This window comes from Apium graveolens, chromosome 4 (assembly GCF_009905375.1).
Source record: "Apium graveolens cultivar Ventura chromosome 4, ASM990537v1, whole genome shotgun sequence".
NCBI lineage: Eukaryota > Viridiplantae > Streptophyta > Magnoliopsida > Apiales > Apiaceae > Apium > Apium graveolens.
The window spans coordinates 209,374,596-209,397,844 of NC_133650.1; the positions used below are offsets into that span (position 1 = coordinate 209,374,596).

Here is a 23,249-nt window from a genome sequence, read left to right on the forward strand (position 1 = left end):
CCTACGATTATACAAAGAATAAAAATTCTAGGCACAAAGTGATATACAACACTACAAGAACTCTGGAGCTTACTACGGAATTGTGCTTTTTATTTACAACTCAAATGCTTATTTGACCGTGCAATGAGTGAGGTCCACAAAAGACTTATACAATGGTATCCATGTAAAGAGCGTTAGGTTAGCGGATCCCAGACTCTAAAAGCCTTAGGTCACTAGGCACAAAGTCCCCTAAGAACTTAATAACTCGAATACCAAAGAGCCCACTCTTGATCAATTATGCAGAAAATTTATTTATTTTTTTTTTTTTTTTTCATAACTTCTGAGCAAGTGCGTTTCGCTCCATCTTACTCAACCCTAGACTACTCGCAACATAAGCGAGCCGGCTACTAGCCAATTGACGCCTAGCCACAACTAGCAACAACTTCCATATTTTTTTTCTCCAAAACAATTTTTCTTTTTCATGTTTTTATCACTAAGAACCTATAATCGAATTCTAAGCATAATAAATAGATTGACCTTGAAAACAACCAAATCATAACAACAATCTAGCCCTTACGCATTCTTTAAGACTTAGTGGATTTACATTTGTTTCTAGCATGCATATCAACCTACACAACTTAATATCACTTTAATGCTATCACTACACTCGCATCAATATCACAATTCAGTCGATAAATCATTGCAAAAGGGATCATAGTAAATGCATGAGCTACATGACATTCATAAAAAAAACTATATGGCATAAATTATGCAACTATATGAACTAACTATCATGAATATGCAACTAAATGACACACACACAATATTCCTTTAACTACCACCCCCAAACTAAAAATCTTCACTGTCCTCAGTGAAAGTAGTAGAAAGGAACACAGGGTATACCTACTCGGAGTCATCATCATCATCACCCTCAGCGGGTGGAGTATCAGGCGGCGGGTATGCAGAGTCCTCACCAAAAACTAGCCACTGGATATCAGCTCCAAGGCCTCGAAAAGCAGTCCCTAACGCAAGGGTGAGCTCCTGAGCAAACCTACTCTGCGTCTCATACATGGCATCCATCCGCCGTGAAAGCCTCCTATACTGGGCATCACCCATCCCAGCACCCTCCTGAGCTCTCGACGAACCAGCCTCACCACGCCCTGGCCTAGCCATAGTAGCACCTCGTGCTGGACGCCCTCCTGGAAGACGATAACCCAGCCCATGCTCCTCAGGCTCACCACCGGTCCACTCCTGCATCCCATTCAGAGTGCCAGAATCTATCGGAGCTGCTGGCAACTGCAACTGCTCATGAGCCGGCCAGTTCACTCCCACTGCTCGGCATAGCTTCGTAACCGTAGATGCATAAGGGATGTTCATATGCTTTGCTCCCCTCAAAATCTTCAAAATCCCTTGGTAGATAAACTCACCAAGGTCCACATAGTATTCCTCATTCAGAATTCCCCACAACAGCTGTGCTCTCTCAACTGTGACCTCGTGTGCATGTGAAGAAGGCAAAATATTAGCACATATAAATGCATTCCATGCACGGGCATACCTGTTCATGGCGATCGCCGGAAAGTGACGATACTCATTATTGGCTGGACTGCGGTTCCAAACTGTGCCCGGTCGACAGAGAGTCGCACAAATTAAATCCAAGTCAAAATCCTCAGCAGTCTTTTCATTCCAGTTCTCCTTCTCGGGCTTCCTCTCTCGCTGTCCAATCACACGGCGAATCGCCGCAGGATGATAATCAACCGTCAGCCCACGGACTACAGAAAACCCATTCTTTTCAGCCTTCACGTTCGCGTAGAACTCGCGAACAACGCTCATCGGTACTGCTTCGGGTGACTCACAAAAAGCTATCCACCCCTTCTCTGCAATCATGGGCAACAACTCACCATCCCTCCCTGATGGTAAAAACCCCCTCTCCTTCAGAATCGGCTTCCCCAACAGCCTAGTGTACTCCTCCTTCGCAGCTCTGTCAGTTAACCGAGGCCTTGCAGCAGTGCCCCTCGAAGAATCAGCAGTAGGAACTGTGCTGCTGCTTTCAATAGTGCGTGCTCTCTTGGGTGCCATTGATTCGTGACTAGAAGTGTGTAAGAACTGATTTTTGATGTTTGTGAGAGGGTTTAAATGTAGGAAGTTTTGTGGGAGATATGTAGGATAGGTGTATGTATATATAGGGTATGGATTAGATTAGGGTTTGGGAATTAAGGGATAAACTCATGGGGTAGTGGGAACAATTCGTGGGTTTATGGGCTAAAACTGTTTTTGTGTTTTTATTATTATTATTTTTTTTTTTCTGAACTGCAAAAAAAAATTTCTGGAACTCGACCCCTGCCCGGCCGCTCAGCATTTCTGCGCGGGCGCGCAGCAAGCTGCGCGGCCGCTCAGCCTAGCTGCGCGGGCGCGCAGAGGGTCTCTGGAAATTTTTTTTTCAGCCCCTGTTTTCTGATTTTTTTGTGTTTTTGGATAGGTTATTAACTTCTAAGGGTTCCTGTAACAACAATTCATGGGTTGCCTCCCACGCAGCGCTTCTTTTTCGTCATTAGCTTGACGTTCCGTACCTTTCTCAAGTAGTCAACAAAATGGCACTAACCACCTCTCGGCTTGCCATGTCCCCATAGTAGTGCTTCAACCGCTGACCGTTAACCTTGAATGCTTGGTCCGAATCATTCTCAAAAATTTCCACCGCTCCATGTGGAAACACAGTTTTGACAATAAAAGGTCCAGACCACCTTGATTTCAACTTCCCAGGAAAAAGTCGGAGCCGAGAGTTGAATAAAAGAACTTGTTGCCCTGGCACAAATAACTTAGGATGTAGCTTCCTATCGTGCCACCTCTTCAGCTTTTCCTTATACATTTTGTTATTCTCGTACGCTTGAAGTCGAAATTCATCAAGTTCATTAAGCTGAAGCATTCTTTTCTTACCAGCTGCATCTAAATCCAGGTTCAATTCCTTCAATGCCCAGTAGGCCTTATGCTCAAGCTCCGCCGGTAGATGACATCCCTTACCGTACACCAACTGAAACAGTGATATCCCAAGTGGAGTTTTGTATGCTGTTCTGTAAGCCCAAACAGCTTCATCGAGCTTTAAAGACCAATCCTTCCTTGACGGACAAACAACCTTCTCTAGAATGCGCTTTATCTCTCTGTTAGACACTTCTGCTTGACCATTTGTTTGCGGATGATAGGCAGTAGCTACTCGATGATTCACATTATAATGCTGTATCATAGAAGTGAACTTACGGTTGCAAAAATGTGATCCTTCATCACTTATGATTACCCGAGGCGTTCCAAACCTTGTGAAAATTTGCTTATGAAGAAACTTTAGTACTACCTTTGCATCATTTGTCGGTAAAGCTTTAACTTCGACCCATTTTGAGACATAATCGACTGCCAGTAAGATGTACTGATTATTGCAAGACGAGATAAAAGGCCCCATGAAATCGATTCCCCACACATCAAAGACCTCGACTTCAAGCATCACATTTAATGGCATCTCATCCTTCCTTGACAAATTTCCCACTCTTTGGCAACGATCACACCTTAAAACAAACTGATGAGCATCCTTGAACAAAGTAGGCCAGAAAAAACCTGCTTGCAGAATACGAGCTGCCGTCTTCTCACCTCCATAGTGTCCACCATAAACCGTGGAATGGCAGTCTCGTAATATCCCCTCCGTCTCACAGATTGGGATACATCTCCTGATGATCTGGTCAGCTCCCTGTCTAAACAAATATGGTTCATACCACATATACCACTTCACCTCATGCAGAAACTTCTTCTTTTGCGCGGATATCAAATTAAGAGGCATTATATTGCTGATAAGATAGTTTACAATATCTGCAAACCATGGTTCTTCCTCCTGAATTGCAAACAACTGCTCATCCGGAAAAGATTCATTGATTAACGTCCTATCTTGTGAAGTAGAATCGGGATTCTCCAACCTAGAGAGATGGTCAGCTACTTGATTCTTGGTACTTTTTCTATCTTTGATCTCTAACTCAAATTCCTGAAGTAAAAGCACCCAACGAATGAGTCTCGGCTTCGAATCCTTCTTAGAAACCAGATAGCGAATAACTGCATGATCAGTGAATACTGTTACTTTCGTACCAAGCAGATAAGATCGAAATTTCTCAAAGCCAAAGACTATAGCCAAAAGCTCCTTCTCAGTAGTGGTGTAGTTCAATTGGGCACCATTTAAAGTCTTACTCGCATAGTAGACCACATGGAAGAGATTTTTCTTGCGCTGTCCCAGAACTGCACCTACCGCATAATCACTCGCATCACACATCATCTCAAACGGTTCTGTCCAATCTGGTGCTGTAATAACTGGTGCAGTGATCAAACTCTTCTTGAGAGTCTCGAATGCTGCCAAACATTCATCATCAAATTTGAAAGGCACATCTTTCTCAAGCAAATTGCACAATGGCTTAGATATCTTTGAAAAGTCCTTGATGAATCGCCGATAAATACCCGCATGACCAAGAAAGCTACGGATTCCTTTCACAGAATTGGGTGGGGGAAGATTTTCAATGACTCCCACCTTGGCCTTGTCCACCTCCAGACCCTTGCTAGAGACCTTATGCCCAAGGATAATGCCTTCACGCACCATAAAATGACATTTCTCCCAATTAAGCACCAAATTAGTTTCCACGCATCTTTTGAGTACGGCGCGCAGATTATTCAAACATTCATCATATGAGTGTCCAAAGACGGAGAAGTCATCCATGAACACTTCGACGTTATTTCCAATCATGTCAGAGAATATAGCCATCATACATCTCTGAAAGGTGGCCGGGGCGCCACATAACCCAAACGAAACTCTACGAAAAGCAAATGTGCCAAATGGACAAGTGAAGGTAGTCTTTTCCTGATCCTCTGGCGCAATACAAATCTGATTATACCCGGAATAACCATCTAGAAGACAAAAATACTCATGTCCCGCCAATCTGTCAAGCATTTGATAAATAAATGGAAGAGGAAAGTGATCCTTCCTTGTGGCTTTGTTCAATTTCCCATAATCCATGCATACTCTCCATCCTATAACTGTTCGAGTAGGGATGAGCTCATTCTTTTCATTTACGACCACAGTGATACCTCCTTTCTTAGGTACACATTGTACGGGGCTCACCCACGAGCTGTCAGAAATAGGATAAATGATGCCTGCATCTAGCCATTTCAGAATTTCTTTCTTCACCACCTCCTTCATGATGGGATTCAGTCGTCGTTGCTGTTCCACAGTTGGCTTACTACCTTCCTCTAGCAGAATTTTATGCATACAATATGAAGGACTTATCCCCTTGATGTCTGCTATGGTCCATCCTATAGCCGATTTGAATTCTCTCAAAATCCTTAAGAGCTTGTCTTCCTCACTACCTGAAAGGTCAGCTGAAATAATAACAGGTAACGTAGATGAATCACCTAAAAAAGCATACCTCAAGTGTTCAGGTAGTGGTTTGAGCTTCAAGGTAGGTGCTTCCTCTATTGATGGTTTGAGCTTCCCTTCAGCATTCTTAAGGTCAGAAGTACCAAGAGATTCAAATGGTATGTCCAGCTTTCGCTTCCAGGGAGAAGCGTTCAGATATTGTAATTGCTCGTTGCTATCTTCATCATCACTGTCAAATTCCCCCACTAAGGCCTTTTCCAATGCATCAGACATTAGTATGTGCTCGAGTTCCGAAGTAACTGCGGAATCAATCACATCCACTTTTAAGCACTCCTCATCTTCTATAGGGAATTTCATTGCCTTGAATACGTTGAAGGTCACATCCTGATCTTGGACCCGCATAATAAGTTCCCCTTTTTGTACATCTATCAAGGTACGGCCAGTAGCCAAGAAAGGCCTCCCCAAGATTATGTGAATCTTCTTATCTTCCTCAAAATCCAGAATAACAAAATCTGCTGGAAAGAAGAGCTTATCCACATTGACGAGCACATCCTCAACTATGCCCCTTGGGTAAGTAATGGAACGGTCCGCCAATTGTAGCGACATGTATGTGGGTTTTGGATCAGGCAGATCCAGCTTTTTAAAGATCGACAAGGGCATCAGATTAATGCTTGCTCCCAAATCACAAAGGCACTTGTCAAAAGTTAGATTGCCAATGGTGCAAGGAATGGTGAAGCTTCCTGGATCTTTCAGTTTTGGTGGTAACTTTTATTGCAGAACCGCGCTGCATTCTTCCGTGAGAGCAACGGTTTCAAGGTCATCCAGTTTCACCTTCCTTGAAAGAATAGTCTTCATAAACTTCGCATAACTAGGCATTTGTTCCAGAGCCTCAGCGAAAGGTATATTGATGTGAAGTTTCTTGAACACCTCCAGAAACTTCCCGAACTGTCTATCCAGCTTTTGTTGCTGCAATCTCTTAGGAAAAGGTGGTGGAGGATAGAGCTGTTTCTCCCCTGTATTAGCCTCAGGAAGAGTGTGTTCAACAGTAGTCTTCCTTGGTTCCGCTGCTTTCTCCTTTTGCTTAGATTCTTCATCTCTAACTTCAGCTTCGACTTCTTTTGCCTTTTCAGCATCAGCTACTTTTCCAGACCTTAAGGTAATAGCCTTGACTTGCTCTTTAGCTTCCTTCCTGCCTGGTACTTCCGTGTCACTGGGAAGAGTGCCAGGTTGACGATTGAGCACTGCATTGGCTAATTGACCGATTTGATTTTCCAAGGTCTTGATAGAAACCGCCTGACTCTTGCACAACATCTTAAGTTCCTCAAAATCAGCACTAGTAGGTGCAGCTGCACTTCCCTGTTGAGGATATGATTGCCTTGTAGCATACTGCTGTGGTTGCTGGAATCCAGGTGGGTTAAACTGTTTACTCACCCCTTGCTGATATGGTGGCTGAATAGCATTCTGATTATTCCCCCAGCTGAAATTTGGATGATTTCTGTTATTAGGATGATAGGTCGCTGGCACAGGCTGCTGTTGTCGCTGATAATTATTCACATACTGAACAGATTCGTTGACAAGAGAACACTGATCCGTAGCATGAGAACCTGCACAAAGCTCACAAACCATAGCTATTTGATTAACTTCATACGTAGCCAGAGAATCAACCTTTATTGATAGCGCTTGGAGCTGGGCTGCAATAGCGGTGGCTGCATCAACTTCCAGAATACCTGCTACCTTGCCTGACGTCATCCTCTGAGTTGGGTTTTGATGCTCATTTGCAGCCATCGTCTCTATAAGATTATGCGCCTCAGTATAGCTTTTAGCCCATAAGGCTCCTCCAGCTGCTGCATCGAGCATGGGCCGAGATTGGGCCCCTAAACCATTATAAAAACCAGTGATTACCATCCAATCCGGCATTCCATGATGTGGACATTTTCTCAACATTTCCTTATAGCGTTCCCAAGCCTCGCACATAGATTCTGTAGGTTGCTGCGCAAACTGAGTAAGAGCACTCCTCATAGCAGCAGTCTTTGCCATTGGATAAAACTTCACCAGAAACTTTTGCGCAAGATCTTGCCACGTAGTGATGGACCCAGCTGGTTCAGAATGTAACCAGTCTTTAGCCTTATCCCTCAGTGAGAATGGGAAAAGCCTCAACTTGATAGCCTCATCAGTCACGCCATTATACTTAAAAGTGCTGCAGATCTCGACAAAATTTCTTATGTGCATGTTGGGGTCTTCAGTTGCCGCTCCTCCAAAAGAAACAGAATTCTGCACCATCTGAATAATGCCCGGCTTGATTTCAAAGGTGTTAGCTTGAATAGCCGGATGAAGGATGCTTGACTGAATATCATCAATTTTAGGCCGAGAAAAATCCATAAGAGCTGGATCAGCTTGAACAATACGATCTCCCATGTTTACTGGTTCTTTCTGCTCAAGTCCTGAATCCGAATCCTCAAAATCTAACTTCTCCGGAATATCAAGAACTTCGTCTGTCTCCTCAGTTGTATCTAAAGTCCTCTTGCGAGCACGAGAACGAGTTTGGATAAACGCTTGCTAAAGTACCTGAAACACAACCGAAAAGAGTAAGTAACTACTACGTCCTAATCACTAAGTCCTAATGACCAATGATGGTAACTACATAAACTAAACAAATACGCCGAGTCCCCGGCAGCGGCGCCAAAAACTTGTTAGGGCGAAAACACGCACTAATATTCACGCAAGTATACGCGTTCGCAAGTAATATAGAATACTTTCTAGTTCGTTCCCTCAAAGACTCAGACTAAATTATTGTCTAATTAAACTCACTCACCAATGTATGATTACTTCTCAATGTTAAGATAATAACACTTAAAATTGTTGATCAAATATTAACTATAATTAACTACTTAATTAACCACTTAACTATCACTTCAAATTATCAATAATAAAACACTCATGAGTTCACAACTTCATTATTACTTCCTTCTATAGCCATTGTTATTACCTTTAGCATGTGACAGTGATGACATTAATCGAATAACACGAAACTGATAAAGCCAACTTTCATTGTACTAATACCATTCTACCAAACATCCACAATTAAGATAGAAGTTGAATAGTCATCAATTATGTTGAGTTCCTATATGTCTACAGAAATTGACAACACAACGATTTAAGCACAAGTTATTCCTTTTGATTACATAAGGCAAATAAAACTGTTAGAGTTACCCACTAATCATGCACAACGTACATGAACCTATGCTAGCATGGCAAGTTCTAAATCTCAAGATCCACCGTCGCTTCACAAGAGATTAACACCCTATCTTATATGTTCGCGACGCACATAAGACGAATACGCGCAACCAATACTAGATATCATGCAATCATCACACACTAAAGTATTTAAACAATTAACTAAAGAATTCCATAATAAATCCGTTGTAACCCCATGATCACGATTAGCCCATAATAGAACTCATCGCCATCATGGGTTCATATGAAATCATGATAAACAAACACAAGAAAATAATAACTAAACTAATTATATTAAAACAGAGTATGTCACAAGAGTAAATAAGTCAAAGCAAGAAAACTAGCATCCAATGTTACAACGAAACAAGAATCACAAGAATATATGCTTCCTCTTCGTTGCGGTGTGCTAAATCGGTCTTCTTCCTTATCTCCTTCGCTCCTTGCATAAAACACAATCTAAAACATAATCTCCTTAATCCTCTCTATGAAAACGTCTCAAATCTACCTATATAATAGTCCCATAAAACTCAGATTACATAGAAGTTGGAAGCCACACAGAAGTAGAAGTCTAAAATAATTCAGCTTTTTCCCCGACCCTGCGCGGCCGCTCAGCATTTCTGCGCGGGCGCGCAGGCTACTGCGCGGCCGCTCAGCATTGCTGCGCGGGCGCGCAGGACTCTACTGGAAAAATTCCAAGCTTGCTCCGTTTCTTCGCCGTAATCTGCCCATTCCTTTCCTCTTGCAATGGTGAACACATGCCAAGGCTTATTCTTGATGATTCCTCCCCCGAAATGCAACTAATACCCTGAAATGCATAAACACTAGAAAAACGCATTAAATACACAAAATACTTGATTTCAAGACACCAATTTAAGCCATTTTAAGACGTTCTAAGTGGTATAAAATGCCACTTATCAGCTACCTGGATGACGATTTCAAAATAAGGAGTTTTCTAATTTGGCCCGAGAAAGACAATTATAACTCTGAATGGAGTGGTCTTGGAATCGGAACAATCGATAACCTCTTATCAAATATGTTTCTTGCCAATAAAAGAATACACTCAGAGGTATCCTCGTTCATATACTTTATTAGATTATCAAATAGAATTGAATTTGGAATACCAATATCAAATTGATACCCTTACTATGATTTCAAATTTTAATATACAATTTCATCCCGATTAGAAGAAAAGGATTCCCGAGGAATCTATGAATATTAGATCACCCATGTTTTTAACAATTTGTTATATATTTACAATCTCGATTGAGAAGAGTAAGTATGAAAGAAGAATCAAATGAAGGTACTCATTATGAATATTCATTGATGAATTGAGGGAAAGTTTATATATAAAAAAAATCTCTTGGATAATTGAAATGAAGTATAAATATCTCTGAGTTGAACAAGAAGATCATAATCCATGACTGAAAGTTCATGGATTAACTAAAAGAATTGAACAAGTCCTGATGCGGAGAAAGAATATTCAAGATGGTCACATCAGAAGTTCAAAGTAGGGAACGAAAATGATTGCACGATATAACTTATCAAGGCAATACGAATGATCAACAATTTGGAGGGAGTAATGTGATAGTGAGTAGGTGCCAAAATATTTCACTGATTATCCTAACTCTCGTCATTATCCATATGAGGATGATCCCACCTCTTCTTCTTCGTAATTCCATGTTTCAAATAGTTTCTCTTTCAACATCATTTTAAAATCGCTTACTAACTTAACTTTCGCACGTATATCTGTCAATCCGGTATTTTACCTCGAAGACCTTACTCAGAAATATTCCAAAAAACATCTGTTAAGCCGATAGTTTCCTGCTACACGCATCCGTTACTAACTATAAATGGCCAGTTCCCCCTGGGAAGAGATCAAAGAGATCTCTTAGGGATCTCAATACAGTCTATAAGTTCAGTGGCATGTGTGTGTAATTGAACATACGTTACCGAATATATTAGAGGTCTACGAGTATATATACGTAGCCTCTGACACCATATCTACCGAAGAATTCCGCTCTAGAATCACTGGTCTATCCCTTTTCAAAAGGTTCTAAGATCGAACCATTGCTCATTAGAATCTTACGCTATTTAATTATAGACATGCCATCGATTCTCGATGCTCTTAGTTTTTAATCTAAACCATCATATCCTTACATGTTAAGCGCACTAATAATATCATGTAGTATAGTCGTCTTACGTTAACATTCTTATATTACATTCAAATCTTCCTTAATATAAAATATCCTTAAGGGTATATTGGACACTATCTCTGGTGAATTTGTGATTAATACAATATTTAGGAAAGGTTAACATTTCCGTAGTACTACTGATCATCGTATGCAGTGGCTCTAGTGAATGTCCTATTTTTTTCCAATTGGAATTGAGATGCAATACCGTAACCCAAGCCTAGGTGCTGGGTTTACCATTAAGGTATTTGCAGGATAATAAATCCACTAAAGAATTATTTTCGAAAGAATGTGTGTATCACCAAGAAAACTACTTTCAGTAAATACATATCCATATACGGATTAATATAATTTATTTAACAATCTTTTCATACTGTTGATTATTATGGCTGAGCATTATTGCTCACTCTTGCTTTCTTATAAATGTCACAACATAACAGATTACTAGTATGCCAACGTGGGACTTAGTCACTTGAAATCGTGGGGAGAATCCCTTACAGCTTTGTCTCCGGGTGGACCAGAGTATTCAGATAGGTATAAAATGTTTGTAGTAATTATTGTAACTTCATGTAGAGGTTACAAATAATTGATTAAGATCCTGTAAAGTACATTTGAGTGTAATAAAAGAAGATTACATTTTTTACATCATTTCTAAGGCTATAACATGTGTGTGTATGTGTGTGCGTGAAATTGGGGTCTATTGGATTATTGAATCAACACAGGTTACACATGAGTGAAGGATGGCGTGACGGCCCAGATTCCTGACCCCAGATTTGGGGGCGCTATAATAACAGGCAAAGTAGATGCATCACCTAAAAGCGCATACCTCAAGTGATCAGGCAGTGGTTTTAGTTAAAGTGTGGGAGCTTCCTCAATAAATGGTTTAAGACGCTCCTGAGAATTTTTAAGCTCTGATAATCCAAGAGACTCGAATGGCAAGTCCAATCTCCTTTTTCACAAAGATGCATTCAAATACTGCAGTTGATCTTCCCCTTCTTCATCTTCACTATCAGATTCCCCTATTAAAGCTCTCTCTAAGGTGTCAGTCCTTAGCAATTGATCAAGCTCCGAATTCACAACAAAGTTGACCAACTCTACTTTAAAGTACTCCTTTTCATCATTAGAAAATTTCATTGCATTGAAGACATTAAAGGTAACCTCTTGATCCTGAACCCTCATAGTAAGCTCACCCTTCTCCACATCGATCAGAGTTCGGCCAGTAGCTAAGAATGGTCTCCCCAAGATAATGGGAATCTTCTTAAGCTTCCGAGAAAGAATACCCTTCATGAACTTAGCATTGCTCGACATTTGTTCTAGAGCTTCCGTAAAAGGTATGTTAATATGCAATTTCTTGAAAATCTCCAGAAACTTGGTAAATTATTTATCAAACTTATGCTTCTGAAGTTTTTTAGTATATAGAGGAGGCGGATAGACTTGTTTATCTCAGGTATTTTCCCCAAGTGTAGTGTTTTCGGTAGAAGTCTTCTTCGTTCCTGCTTCGACCCCTTTCTGATCAGCTATTTCCTCAAGAATTGCATTTTCCGAAGCTAGCAAAGGCGCGGGCACGCTTGATATGGGTGCAGGCGCACCCACCTTCTGGAGAAATTTTTTCAGATTCTTCATTTTGATGATTTTTAGGGCTAGCGACCTTTCCAGACCTCAAGGTAATTACCTTCAACTGCTCCCCAACTTTCTTTTTCCTGGATTAGCTTCTGTATCACTAGGAAGAGTTCCTTGTAGCCGGTTCAATAAAGCATTAGAAATTTGCCCCATTTGATTCTCCAGAGTTTTGATTGAAACCACTTGGCTTTTGCACATCAGCCTCAACTCCTCCGATTCAGATTTCTCATTCGAAGATAGACCTGCACCTCCATGAGATTGTTGTTGTATTCCCTATGGCTGAAATTGTTGCCTTTGTGCAAACTGTTGCTGAAACCAGGAGGATTGAAAGGCTTGTTTCTAAACTGCTGGTAAGGTTGTTGCATACCACCCTGATTATTGCTCCAGCTGAAGTTAGGATGGTTGCGGGTTTTAGGATGATAAGTGGAAGGAACTGGTTGCTGCGACCTCTGAAAATTGCTCACAAACTGAGCTAATTCACTAGATATAGCACATTGCTCTGTCACATGCGAACCTGCACAAAGCTCACAAACACTAGTTATCTGATGAACACCATAGTTGGTCAGAGAATCGACCTTCGTAGTCAATGCTTTGAGCTGATAAGTGATAGTCGTAGCTGTATACACCTCCAGAATTCCTGCTACCTTGCTTTATGGTAGTCTCTGAGTTGGATTTTGATATTCATTAGGGGCCATCATCTCAATAAGCTCATAAGCTTCCTCATAGCTCTTAGCCCATAAAGCTCCACCTAATGTTGCATCGAGCATAGGTCTTGACTGTGTTCCCAAACCAATATAAAAGCAATTTATCACCATCCAGTCAGGCATTCTATGATGAGGACACTTCCTAAGCATCTCCTTGTAGCGCTCCCAGGATTCACATAGAGATTCACCTGATTGTTGCGCAAATTGATTAAGAGCATTCCTGATTTCAACTGTCTTTTCCATAGGGAAGAATTTAGTAAGAAATTTATGAACAAGATCCTCCCAAGTAACAATAGAACCAACTGGTAGAGAGTGCAACCAGCTCTTAGCTTTATCCCTCAGGGAAAATGGGAAAAGTCTCAATTTCGCAGCATCTTCAGAAATATTGTTGAATTTGAAGGTATCGAAGATCTCGATGAAATCTGTAATGTGCATATTGGGATCTTTCGTTGGAGCACCCCTAAACTGGATTGAATTCTGTACCATCTGAATCTTGCCAAGCTTGATTTCAAAGGTATTAGCTGCAATGGATGGTCTGACAATGCTAGAATGAATGTCATTGATATTCGATTGAGAATAATCATTCAACGCTTTCGTTTCTGCTATTGGTTCTCCCATATCAACAAAAACTTCTTCTTCAACTTTTTTAACTTTTTCAAAAACTTCTTTTTCCTCTTCATCAACTTCGTCTAGTATTTCTTTACGATATTGAGAATGTGTTCGCATGCACGCTCTCTAGAGTACCTGAAACACATGAACAAAGTAAACCTTGTAAGAAAATAATCCGAGTCAGTGAACTTTAACGACCACTGATGACAAGCACATAAACTAAATTTAACACCGATCCCCGGCAGCGGCGCCAAAATTTTTTTCCCATAAAACCACGCAAGCGTACGCCATCACAAGTAGTATAAGATTAAGTTAAGTTCGTTCCCACATAGACTGGTTCAAACAGAATATGCACTTATGCGACAATGTATGGTTATTATTCACTGCTAAGATAAATATCAATTTTGAGTTGATTAACTAATTAAAGTGATTATACTAGCATGCATTAACTAAGAGAATAAAATAGATTTACTTATTTGAGATAAAACATGGGATTTTAACTTCATTAAATACTTCATTCAGAGTTCATGCCTTTAGTCTTAGCATGTGATGGTGATGACAACTAATCAAATAACACGAAATTAGTATACGCTATCTTTCGATATACGTATACCCTACTACTAAACATCCACAAATAAGATAGAAGTTGAGCATACACCAACTATGCTTAGACCCTATATGTCTATAAGATTTGAAAACATAACGGTTTAATGAGCAAGTTATCTATTGAGATTACATAGGGCAGCGAAGATGGTTAAAATTACACTACGAATCATGCATGACAACATACATAAACCTATTCTAGCATACCAAGTTCTAAACCTCTATATCCACTTTCGCTTCAATAAAGATTAACAAACGACTTAGATGTTAGCTACGCATCTAAGAAGAATAAGTACAACCATACTAGGAAATCATAAATCACCACACACTAACGATTTAGAACAGTCAACTATTGAAATCCATAAATAAATTCGCTAGAACCCTATGACAACGATTAGCTCATGATCAAACACATCATCACCATGGGTTCCAATGAAAACATGATAATAAATAAGTTCAGAATACTACGAGATAATATAGAAGTACAAGGGTTCAGAATAAATAAAAACAAGCATCCAAAAGTATCGCCAAAATTAAAAAATACAAAAGTGATAACTAAATCTTCTTCTCCTTAGCCATCTTGTGTGCTTTAGGTCATCTCTATGTTCTCCCTGGTTTTCTTGTTCTTAAAAATGTCTTCTTTTCTTTATATATATATAGCCCTGATTGACCTGGACTCTCGCAATAACCAAATTATAATCAAATCAGGATTCTGCAGAATTTGGCTAGCACGGGCGTGCTTGAACAGGCGCGGGAGCGCTCTTTGTCTGACAAATGGGGCGCGGGCGCGCTCCTTTGGGCACGGGCACACCTTCATTTTGTAGAATTTCTGGAGCTTTCTTCTTTTTACACTTCTTCCTTCGTACAAACTTCCACGACTCATTCCCTAATCTCTTATCAACATATAACCATTTAAAAGGTTATTTCCTCCTCTGACTAGTGCCCTGCAATGACTCAATACAAAACACATCAAAAACACCAAATACTTGAGTCGAAAACACCAACTCAAGCCGAAATAAAGCATTCCAAGTAGATATAAAATCCACTTATCACACCCCCAAACTTAAATCGATGCTTGTCCTCAAGCATAAACAAACTCGACACTAATAACAAAACTACTGCATGAATGCAACTACGTGAAATTGTAACTAAATGACAATGCAACGATCCCCTCGGAATAACCATAACCAAATTAATAAGCAATGTCTCTAAGAATACAATGACTTTAAACATAGTTTAACTAAATCCCATAAACCAACATACAAACCAGAAACATGCGTGTGTGCGATGCTTATCAATTATCCTCTTAACACTAAATCAATAACCATATCATATCCTTCGCCAAAATAATCACAATTTTAAAAATAGAATAGACGTTAAACACATAATGACTCACAACACCTCAATTTTACTAGAGTTATACAAGGACCATGCTATAATACTGAAACACATCAAACACAAATGCTTATTTGACCGTGCAATGAATGAGGTCCCAAAAGACTTATACAATAATACCCATATAGCGAACGTTAGGTTAGCGGATCCCAGACTATACAAGCGTTACGTCACTAGGCACAAAGTCCCATAGAACTTAATTGCTCGAGTATTAAATAGCTCACCCTTGGTTAATTCTGCATATACTAACATAATTTTTTTTCTTTTTTCTTGCTTTGTTTTTCAATCATTCTGAATGAGTGCATTTTGCTCCATCTCATTCAACCCTAGACTACTCATAAAAATATGAGTCGACTACTAGAAATTTGACGCCTAATTTTATTCACAACTAGAAATGATATCCATGTTTTTTCCTAGTTTAAAAATTCAGTGTTCCTACGTCATTACGAGAATAGGAAAATTTTAAATATAACCAAGTGATTAAATGCCAACAAACAAACAAGTATGATCATGATCTAGTTCAAAAGCCACCTATAAGACTTGTGAATATTTTTTATTTCTGGGCATGTAAATCAATTCATTAGGACTTAATCATCCCTCTATTAGACATCACTACACTCAAATCAACACCAACCTACCAATCAGAAATAGTTCATCCTACAGGATCATATTATATGCATGCAAATGTAACTACATGGACTCATATAATAATATGAACAAATATGTAAACAAATTTGACCTATATGAACAATCACGCAAAAATAATGAATGAACTATAACTAAACATGCAATATGAATCTATATGAACACGACACACAACTAATCCTTACATTATCACCCCAAACTTAAAATATTCAAGGTTCTCATTGAAGGTAATAATAAGGATACAAGTCATACCTAGTCGTCGGTGGGATCACCTTCCTCGGGTGGAGAATCAAGTGGTGGGTAAACAGTGCTCGCTCTAAATACAGGCCAATCAACCTCGACACTAGTGGCTCTAAAAGAAATACTCAAAGCCTGTGTCAAATCCTAAGCAAAATGTCTATAAATGCCATGCATGGCATCCATACGCCTAGTCAATCTCTTGTACTGAGCATCTCAAATTCCGGTCCTATCCATTATCTACTGTGCACGAGAAGATCTAGCGGCTGCATGAGAGAATCTAGTAGCTGCCTGTTGTGCCTGAGAAGAACCCCCTGCATATATCTGGTCAGCTGGCTGGCCACCCGGTAGATGATCATATGTATAACCCAATCCATTCTCATGGGCTGTATCGCTATACCACTCCTGCATCACCGAAATCGTCGAGCTATCAATGAGAGCACTCGGTATCTACAGCTGCTCATGCTCGGGCCACCTAACACCAACCGAAGTACACAACTTTGTAACAATGGAGGCATGAGGAATCGACCCCGTAGTTCCCCCTCGCAGAAAATGTAGCATACTCTGATGAATCACATAGCCGAGATCAACATATTCTTATTCAAAATCCCCCACAACAGAATAGCCTGATCCACAAAAACCTCGTGTGAATGTGAAGATGGCATGATATTAGCACAAACAGGTTCCAAGCCCTAGCATACCTGTTCATACAAGAAGCAGGAAAAGTAAGCGGCTCAGTGGTGCCTGCTTTGTACTTCTACTCCGTGCCTGAAACACACAACTCTGCCAAAATATAACCCAAGTCCAAATCCTCCCTAGTCTTCTGCACCCAATCATCAGCAGTCTTAGGCCTCGTGGGTTGATTTATAACCCAAAGAATAGTAGCTGGATGATAATCAACAGTCAACCAATGAGCAACAGAATACCCATTCTTGTCCTCCTTAGCATTTGTATAAAATTCCTGCATAATGCTCATCGGAACCGCAATGGGTGTCTCATAGAAAGTCAGTCAACCCTTCTCAACAATCATCTCCAACAGCTTCCCATCATTAGCCGTGGGTAAAAGTCCCCTCTCCTTAGCAATCAGCTTAGAAATCAACCTATTGAACTCCGCCTGAGCCTCCGTTGAAGTAAATCTGTTCTTCATGCTACCCACACTAGAATCCTCGATAGACGAGGGATGGGTGCTACTACTCCCCGTGGTTCATGCTCTTTTGGGTGCCATAATCACAAGTGATAACGATTTGGGTGTAAGTATTGTATGTAGGAGAGGCTAGGGTTTGTGGGTATAGGAGATGTGTTTGTATATATATAGATGTATATATATGATAGAGATAAAAGGGGTGGGGAGTTGTTTAGGGTGTAGAAATAGGGTAAAAATCGGGTTTGGGCTTGGGTTAGTCTAATTTTCTATTTTTTTCACTTTTTTTTCTTTTCCAGGGATCTCGCGCGGGCGCGCTGTGTAGAGCATGGGCGCGCCGCACTTCTAGAAAAAATTTCAGTTTTTTGATTTTTTTATTTTTTTTTCTTCAGCAAAAATACAACAAATGCATGGGTTGCCTCCCACGAAGTGCTTATTTTACGTCTTTAGCTTGACGTGAAATTTCGAAATCAAGTTGTCGCAAGAACGACGCTCACCACCTCACGATTCGCCATATCTCCATAATAATGCTTCAACCTCTGACCATTTACTTTGAACGCTTGGTCCGGATGTTTATCAAAAATTTCCACAACTCCATGTGGAGACACAATTTTGACAATGAACGGACCTGGCCATCGTGACTTGAGCTTTCTTCAAAAAAGTCGAAGACGAGAGTTGAATAATAGAACTTGCAATCGGCTTAGACATCAACCTATTGAACTCCGCCTGAGCCTCCGTTGAAGTAAATCTGTTTTTCGTGCCACCCACACTAGAATCCTCGATAGACGAGGGATGGGTGCTACTACTCCCCGTGGTTCGTGCTCTTTTGGGTGCCATAATCACAAGTGATAGCGATTTGGGTGTAAGTATTGTATGTATGAAAGGCTAAGGTTTGTGGGTATAGGAGATGTGTTTGTATATATATATATAGATGTATATATATAGGATATAGATAAGAGGGGTAGGGAGTTGTTTAGGGTGTAGAAATAGGGTAGAATTCGGGTTTGAGCTTGGGTTAATCTGATTTTCTATTTTTTTCACTCTTTTTTTTTCTTTTCCAGGGATCTCGCACGGGCGCGCTGTGTAGAGCGTGGGTGCGCCGCACTTCTGGAAAAAATTTCAGTTTTTTGATTTTTTTGATTTTTTTCTTCAGCAAAAATATAACAAAAGCAGGGGTTGCCTCCCACGAAGCGCTTGTTTTACATCTTTAGGTTGACTTGAAATTTTGAAATCAAGTTGTCGCAAGAACGACGCTCACCACCTCACGGTTCGCCATATCTCTATAATAATGCTTTAACCTCTGACCATTTACTTTGAACGCTTGGTCCAGATGCTTATAAAAAATTTCCACAGCTCCATGTGGAGACACAGTTTTGACAATGAACGAACCTGGCCACCGTGACTTAAGCTTTCCTAAAAAAAGTCGGAGATAAGAGTTGAACAAAAGAACTTGCTGACCAGGCATAAATGTCTTGTGCACTAACCTCCTATCATGCCATCTCTTGACCTTCTCCTTGTATAACTTGTTATTTTCATAAGCCCGTAGATGAAATTCCTCGAGTTTATTAAGTTGGAGCATTCTCTTTTCTCCAGCAGCTTCCATGTCAAGATTCAGTTTCTTCAAAGCCTGACATGCTTTATGTTCTAGCTTCACAGGCAAATGACACGCCTTACCATATACCAACTGGAAAGGAGACATGCTAGAGGAGTCTTGAATGCTTTTTGTAGGCCCAAACAGCTTCATCTAGATTCAAAGACCAATCTTTCCTTGACGGAATGACAACCTTCTCCAAGATTCGCTTGATCTCTCGATTAGAGACTTCAACTTGCCCATTAGTTTGAGGATGATAAGCTGTGGCCACACGATGATTCACATGATATCTTTCCATTAATGCAGTAAATTTATGATTGCAAAAATGCGATCCCTCATCACTGATTATGACCCTTGGAGTACCGAAACGTATGAATATCTGCTTATGAAGAAAATTGATCACCACCTTAACATCGTTGGTTGGAAAAGCTTTAACCTCAACCCATTTAGACATATAATCCACCGCCAAAAGAATATATTGATTATTGCATGACGAGACAAATGGCCCCATAAAGTCGATTCCCCAAACATCAAAAATCTTAACTTCGAGAAGCACATTGAGAGGCATCTCATCTCTCTTGGACATATTTCCAACTCATTGGCACCGATCACATCTCAACACGAACTGATGAGGATCTTTAAACAAAGTAGGCCAGAAAAATCCCGCTTGAAGGATACAAGCAGCTGTCTTGTCTCCACCATAATGGCCACCATATACAGTAGAATGACAGTCTCACAAGATACCCTTCGTCTCACTATACGGAATTCACCTCCTGATAATCTGATCTGCCCCCTATCTAAACAAGAATGGATCATCCCATCAATACCACTTCACCTCATGTAGAAACTTCTTCCTTTGGGCATAAGAGAGTTCTGGGGGAATAACATTACTCACAAGATAGTTCACAATATCTGCAAACTATGGTTCTTCTTATTGCACCCCAAATAGTTGCTCATCTGGAAAAGATTCATTGATCAACGTCTTATCCTACGAAGCTTTGCCTTGATCTTCCAAATGTGAGAGACGGTCTGCTATTTGATTTTCTGTACCTTTCTTGTCTTTGATTTCCAGCTCGAATTCCTGTAACAACAAAATCCATCGAATCAATCGAGGTTTTGAATCTTTCTTCGAGACCAGATCTCGAATAGCAGCATGATCAGTATAAACCGTCACTTTTGTCCCAAGCAAATAAGATCAAAATCTCTCGAAACCGTAGACAATTACCGAAAGCTCCTTCTCTGTAGTAGTGTAATTCAGCTGAGCACCATTAAGGGTTTTATTAGCATAGTAAACAACATGAAAAATGTTCTTCTTTCTCTGGCCAAGAACAGTTCCAACTGCAAAATCACTAGCATCACACATCATCTCGAAGGGCTCATTCCAATCAGGTGTAGTAATAACAAGTGTTGTAGTCAAACTCTTTTTCAAAGTCTCGAAATTTGAAGGGAACATCCTTCTCCAATAGATTGCACAAAAGATTTTGGAGAAGTCATTGATGAATTAAATGATAAAAACCCGCATGACCAAGAAAACTACGGATTCCTTTAACTGAGATTGGTGGAGAAAGATTTTCAATATCCCCCACCTTGGCCTTATCCACTTCAAGACCTTTTCTAGATACCTTGTGCCCAAGAATGATACCCTGTTCAATGATTGGTTTACTTCCTTCCTCAAGAAGAATTTTATGCATGCAATAAGAAGGGCTGATTCCATTGATATCTGCTATAGTCCATCCGATTGCTGATGTAAACCCTCTCAAAGTTCTCAAGAGCTTGTCTTCATCACTACCTGAAAGCTCAGATGTGATAATAACAGGAAAAGTAGATGCATCACCTAAAAATGCATACCTCAAGTAATCAGGAAGTGGTTTTAGTTCAAGTATGGGAGCTTCCTTAAAAAATGGTTTAAGACGCTCCTGAGAATTTTTAAGCTCTGATAATCCAAGAGACTCGAATGGCAAGTCCAATCTCCTTTTCCACAGAGATGCATTCAAATACTGCAGTTGCTCTCCCCTTCTTCATCTTCACTATCAGATTCCCCTGTTAAGGCTCTCTCTAAGGTGTCAGTCCTTAGCAATTGATCAAGCTCCGAATTCACTACAGAGTCGACCATATCTACTTTAAAGTACTCTTCTTCATCATTAGAAAATTTCATTACATTGAAGACATTAAAGGTTACGTCCTGATCCTGAACCCTCATTGTAAGCTCACCCTTCTACACATCGATCAGAGTTTAGCCAATAGCTAAGAATGGTCTCCCTAAGATAATGGGAATCTTCTTAAGCTTCCGAGAAATAATACCCTTCATGAACTTAGCATAGCTCGGCATTTATTCTAGAGCTTCCGTAAAAGGTATGTTAATATGCAATTTCTTGAAAACCTCCAGAAACTTGGTAAATTATTTATTGAATTTATGCTTCTGAAGTCTTTTAGTATATGGAGGAGGAGGATAGACTTGTTTATCTCCTGTATTTTGCTCAAGAGTAGTGCTTTCAGTAGAGGTCTTCTTCGTTCCTGTTTCGACCCCCTTCTGATCAGTCGTTTCCTCAAGAATTGCATTTTCTGAAGCTGGGAAGGGCGCGGGCGCGCTTAATATGGGCACGGGCGCATTCACCTTTTGGAGAAATTTTTCAGATTCTTCATTTTGATGATTTTTAGGGCTAGCGACCTTTCCAGACCTCAAGGTGATTACCTTCAACTTTTCCTTGACTTCCCTATTGCCTAGATTAGCTTCTGTATCACTAGGAAGAGTTCCTTATGGTCGGTTCAATAAGGCTTTGGCAATTTGTGCTATTTGATTCTCCAGAGTTTTGATTGAAACTGCTTGGCTTTTGCACATCAACCTCAACTCCTCCAATTCAGATTTTTCATTCGAAGATAGACCTGCATCTCCATGAGATTGTTGTTGCATTCCTTGTGGCTGAAATTATTGCCTTGGTGCAAACTGTTGCTGAAAACCAGGAGGATTGAAAAGATTGTTTCCAAACTGCTGGTAAGGCTGTTGCATACCACCCTGATTATTGCTCCCACTGAAGTTAGGATGGTTGCGGTTGTTAGGATGATAAGTGGAAGGAACTGGTTGCTGCGACCTCTGAAAGTTGCTCAAAAACTGAGGTGATTCACTAGATATAGCACATTGCTCCGTCGCATGCGAACCTGCACAAAGCTTACAAACACTAGTTATCTGATGAACACCATAGTTGGTCAGAGAATTGGCCTTCGTAGTCAACGCTTTGAGCTGAGCAGTGATAGCCGTAGCTGTATCCACCTCCAGAATTCCTGCTACCTTGCTTTGTGGTAGTCTCTGAGTTGGATTTTGATATTCATTAGCGGCCATCATCTCAATTAGCTCAGAAGCTTCCTCATAGCTCTTAGCCCATAAAGCTCTACCTGATGCTGCATCGAGCATAGGTATTGACTGTGTTCCCAAACCAATATAAAAGCAATTTATCACTATCCAATCAGGAATTCCATGATGAGGACACTTCCTAAGCATCTCCTTGTAGTGCTCCCAGGATTCACATAGAGATTCACCTGATTGTTGCACAAATTGATTAAGAGAATTCCTGATTGCAACTGTCTTTGCCATATGGAAGAATTTATTAAAAAAATTTATGAGCAAGATCCTCCCAAGTAACAATAGAACCAACTAGTAGAGAGTGCAATGAGCTCTTAGCTTTATCCCTCGAAGAAAATGGAAAAAGTCTCAGTTTCACAGCATCTTAAGAAACATTGTTGAATTTGAAGGTGTCGCAGATCTCGATAAAATCCGTAATGTGCATATTGGGATCTTCCATATTGGGATCTTTCATTGGAGCACCCCCAAACTAGACTCAATTCTGTACCATCTGAATTGTGCCAGGCTTGATTTCAAAGATATTAGCAGCAATAGATGGTCTGACAATGCTAG

The 23,249-nt window shown here is 40.3% G+C and overlaps 1 protein-coding gene and 3 non-coding genes across 4 annotated transcripts; 3 read left to right on the forward strand and 1 right to left on the reverse strand.

Moving 5' to 3' along the window:
* The first annotated feature begins 7,286 nt into the window (after positions 1-7,286).
* On the forward strand, positions 7,287-7,393 carry LOC141722479 (small nucleolar RNA R71). Its single transcript, XR_012575498.1, has one exon. It is a non-coding gene; the product is annotated as a small nucleolar RNA R71 (small nucleolar RNA).
* A 5,846-nt stretch (positions 7,394-13,239) lies between these two features.
* On the forward strand, positions 13,240-13,346 carry LOC141722254 (small nucleolar RNA R71). The gene has a single exon (XR_012575274.1). It is a non-coding gene; the product is annotated as a small nucleolar RNA R71 (small nucleolar RNA).
* Positions 13,347-18,979: 5,633 nt separating this feature from the next.
* Positions 18,980-19,925, reverse strand: LOC141719338 (uncharacterized). The gene is made up of 2 exons (XM_074521710.1): positions 19,533-19,925; positions 18,980-19,432 (listed from the first exon to the last, which is right to left on the reverse strand). Exons 1-2 carry the CDS (start codon positions 19,923-19,925, stop codon positions 18,980-18,982), a joined length of 846 nt encoding a protein of 281 aa, XP_074377811.1.
* Positions 19,926-22,806: 2,881 nt separating this feature from the next.
* On the forward strand, positions 22,807-22,913 carry LOC141722495 (small nucleolar RNA R71). Its single transcript, XR_012575513.1, has one exon. It is a non-coding gene; the product is annotated as a small nucleolar RNA R71 (small nucleolar RNA).
* Positions 22,914-23,249: the final 336 nt, after the last annotated feature.

Bases quoted from the DNA above. Each gene is read 5' to 3' on its own strand.
- LOC141719338 (XM_074521710.1), bottom strand. From the start codon at position 19,925: ATGTCCAAGAGAGATGAGATGCCTCTCAATGTGCTTCTCGAAGTTAAG. The intron at 19,433-19,532 runs GTTGTCATTCCG...TCTCCTTTCCAG, and splicing joins TCAAGCGAATCTTGGAGAAG to TTGGTATATGGTAAGGCGTG.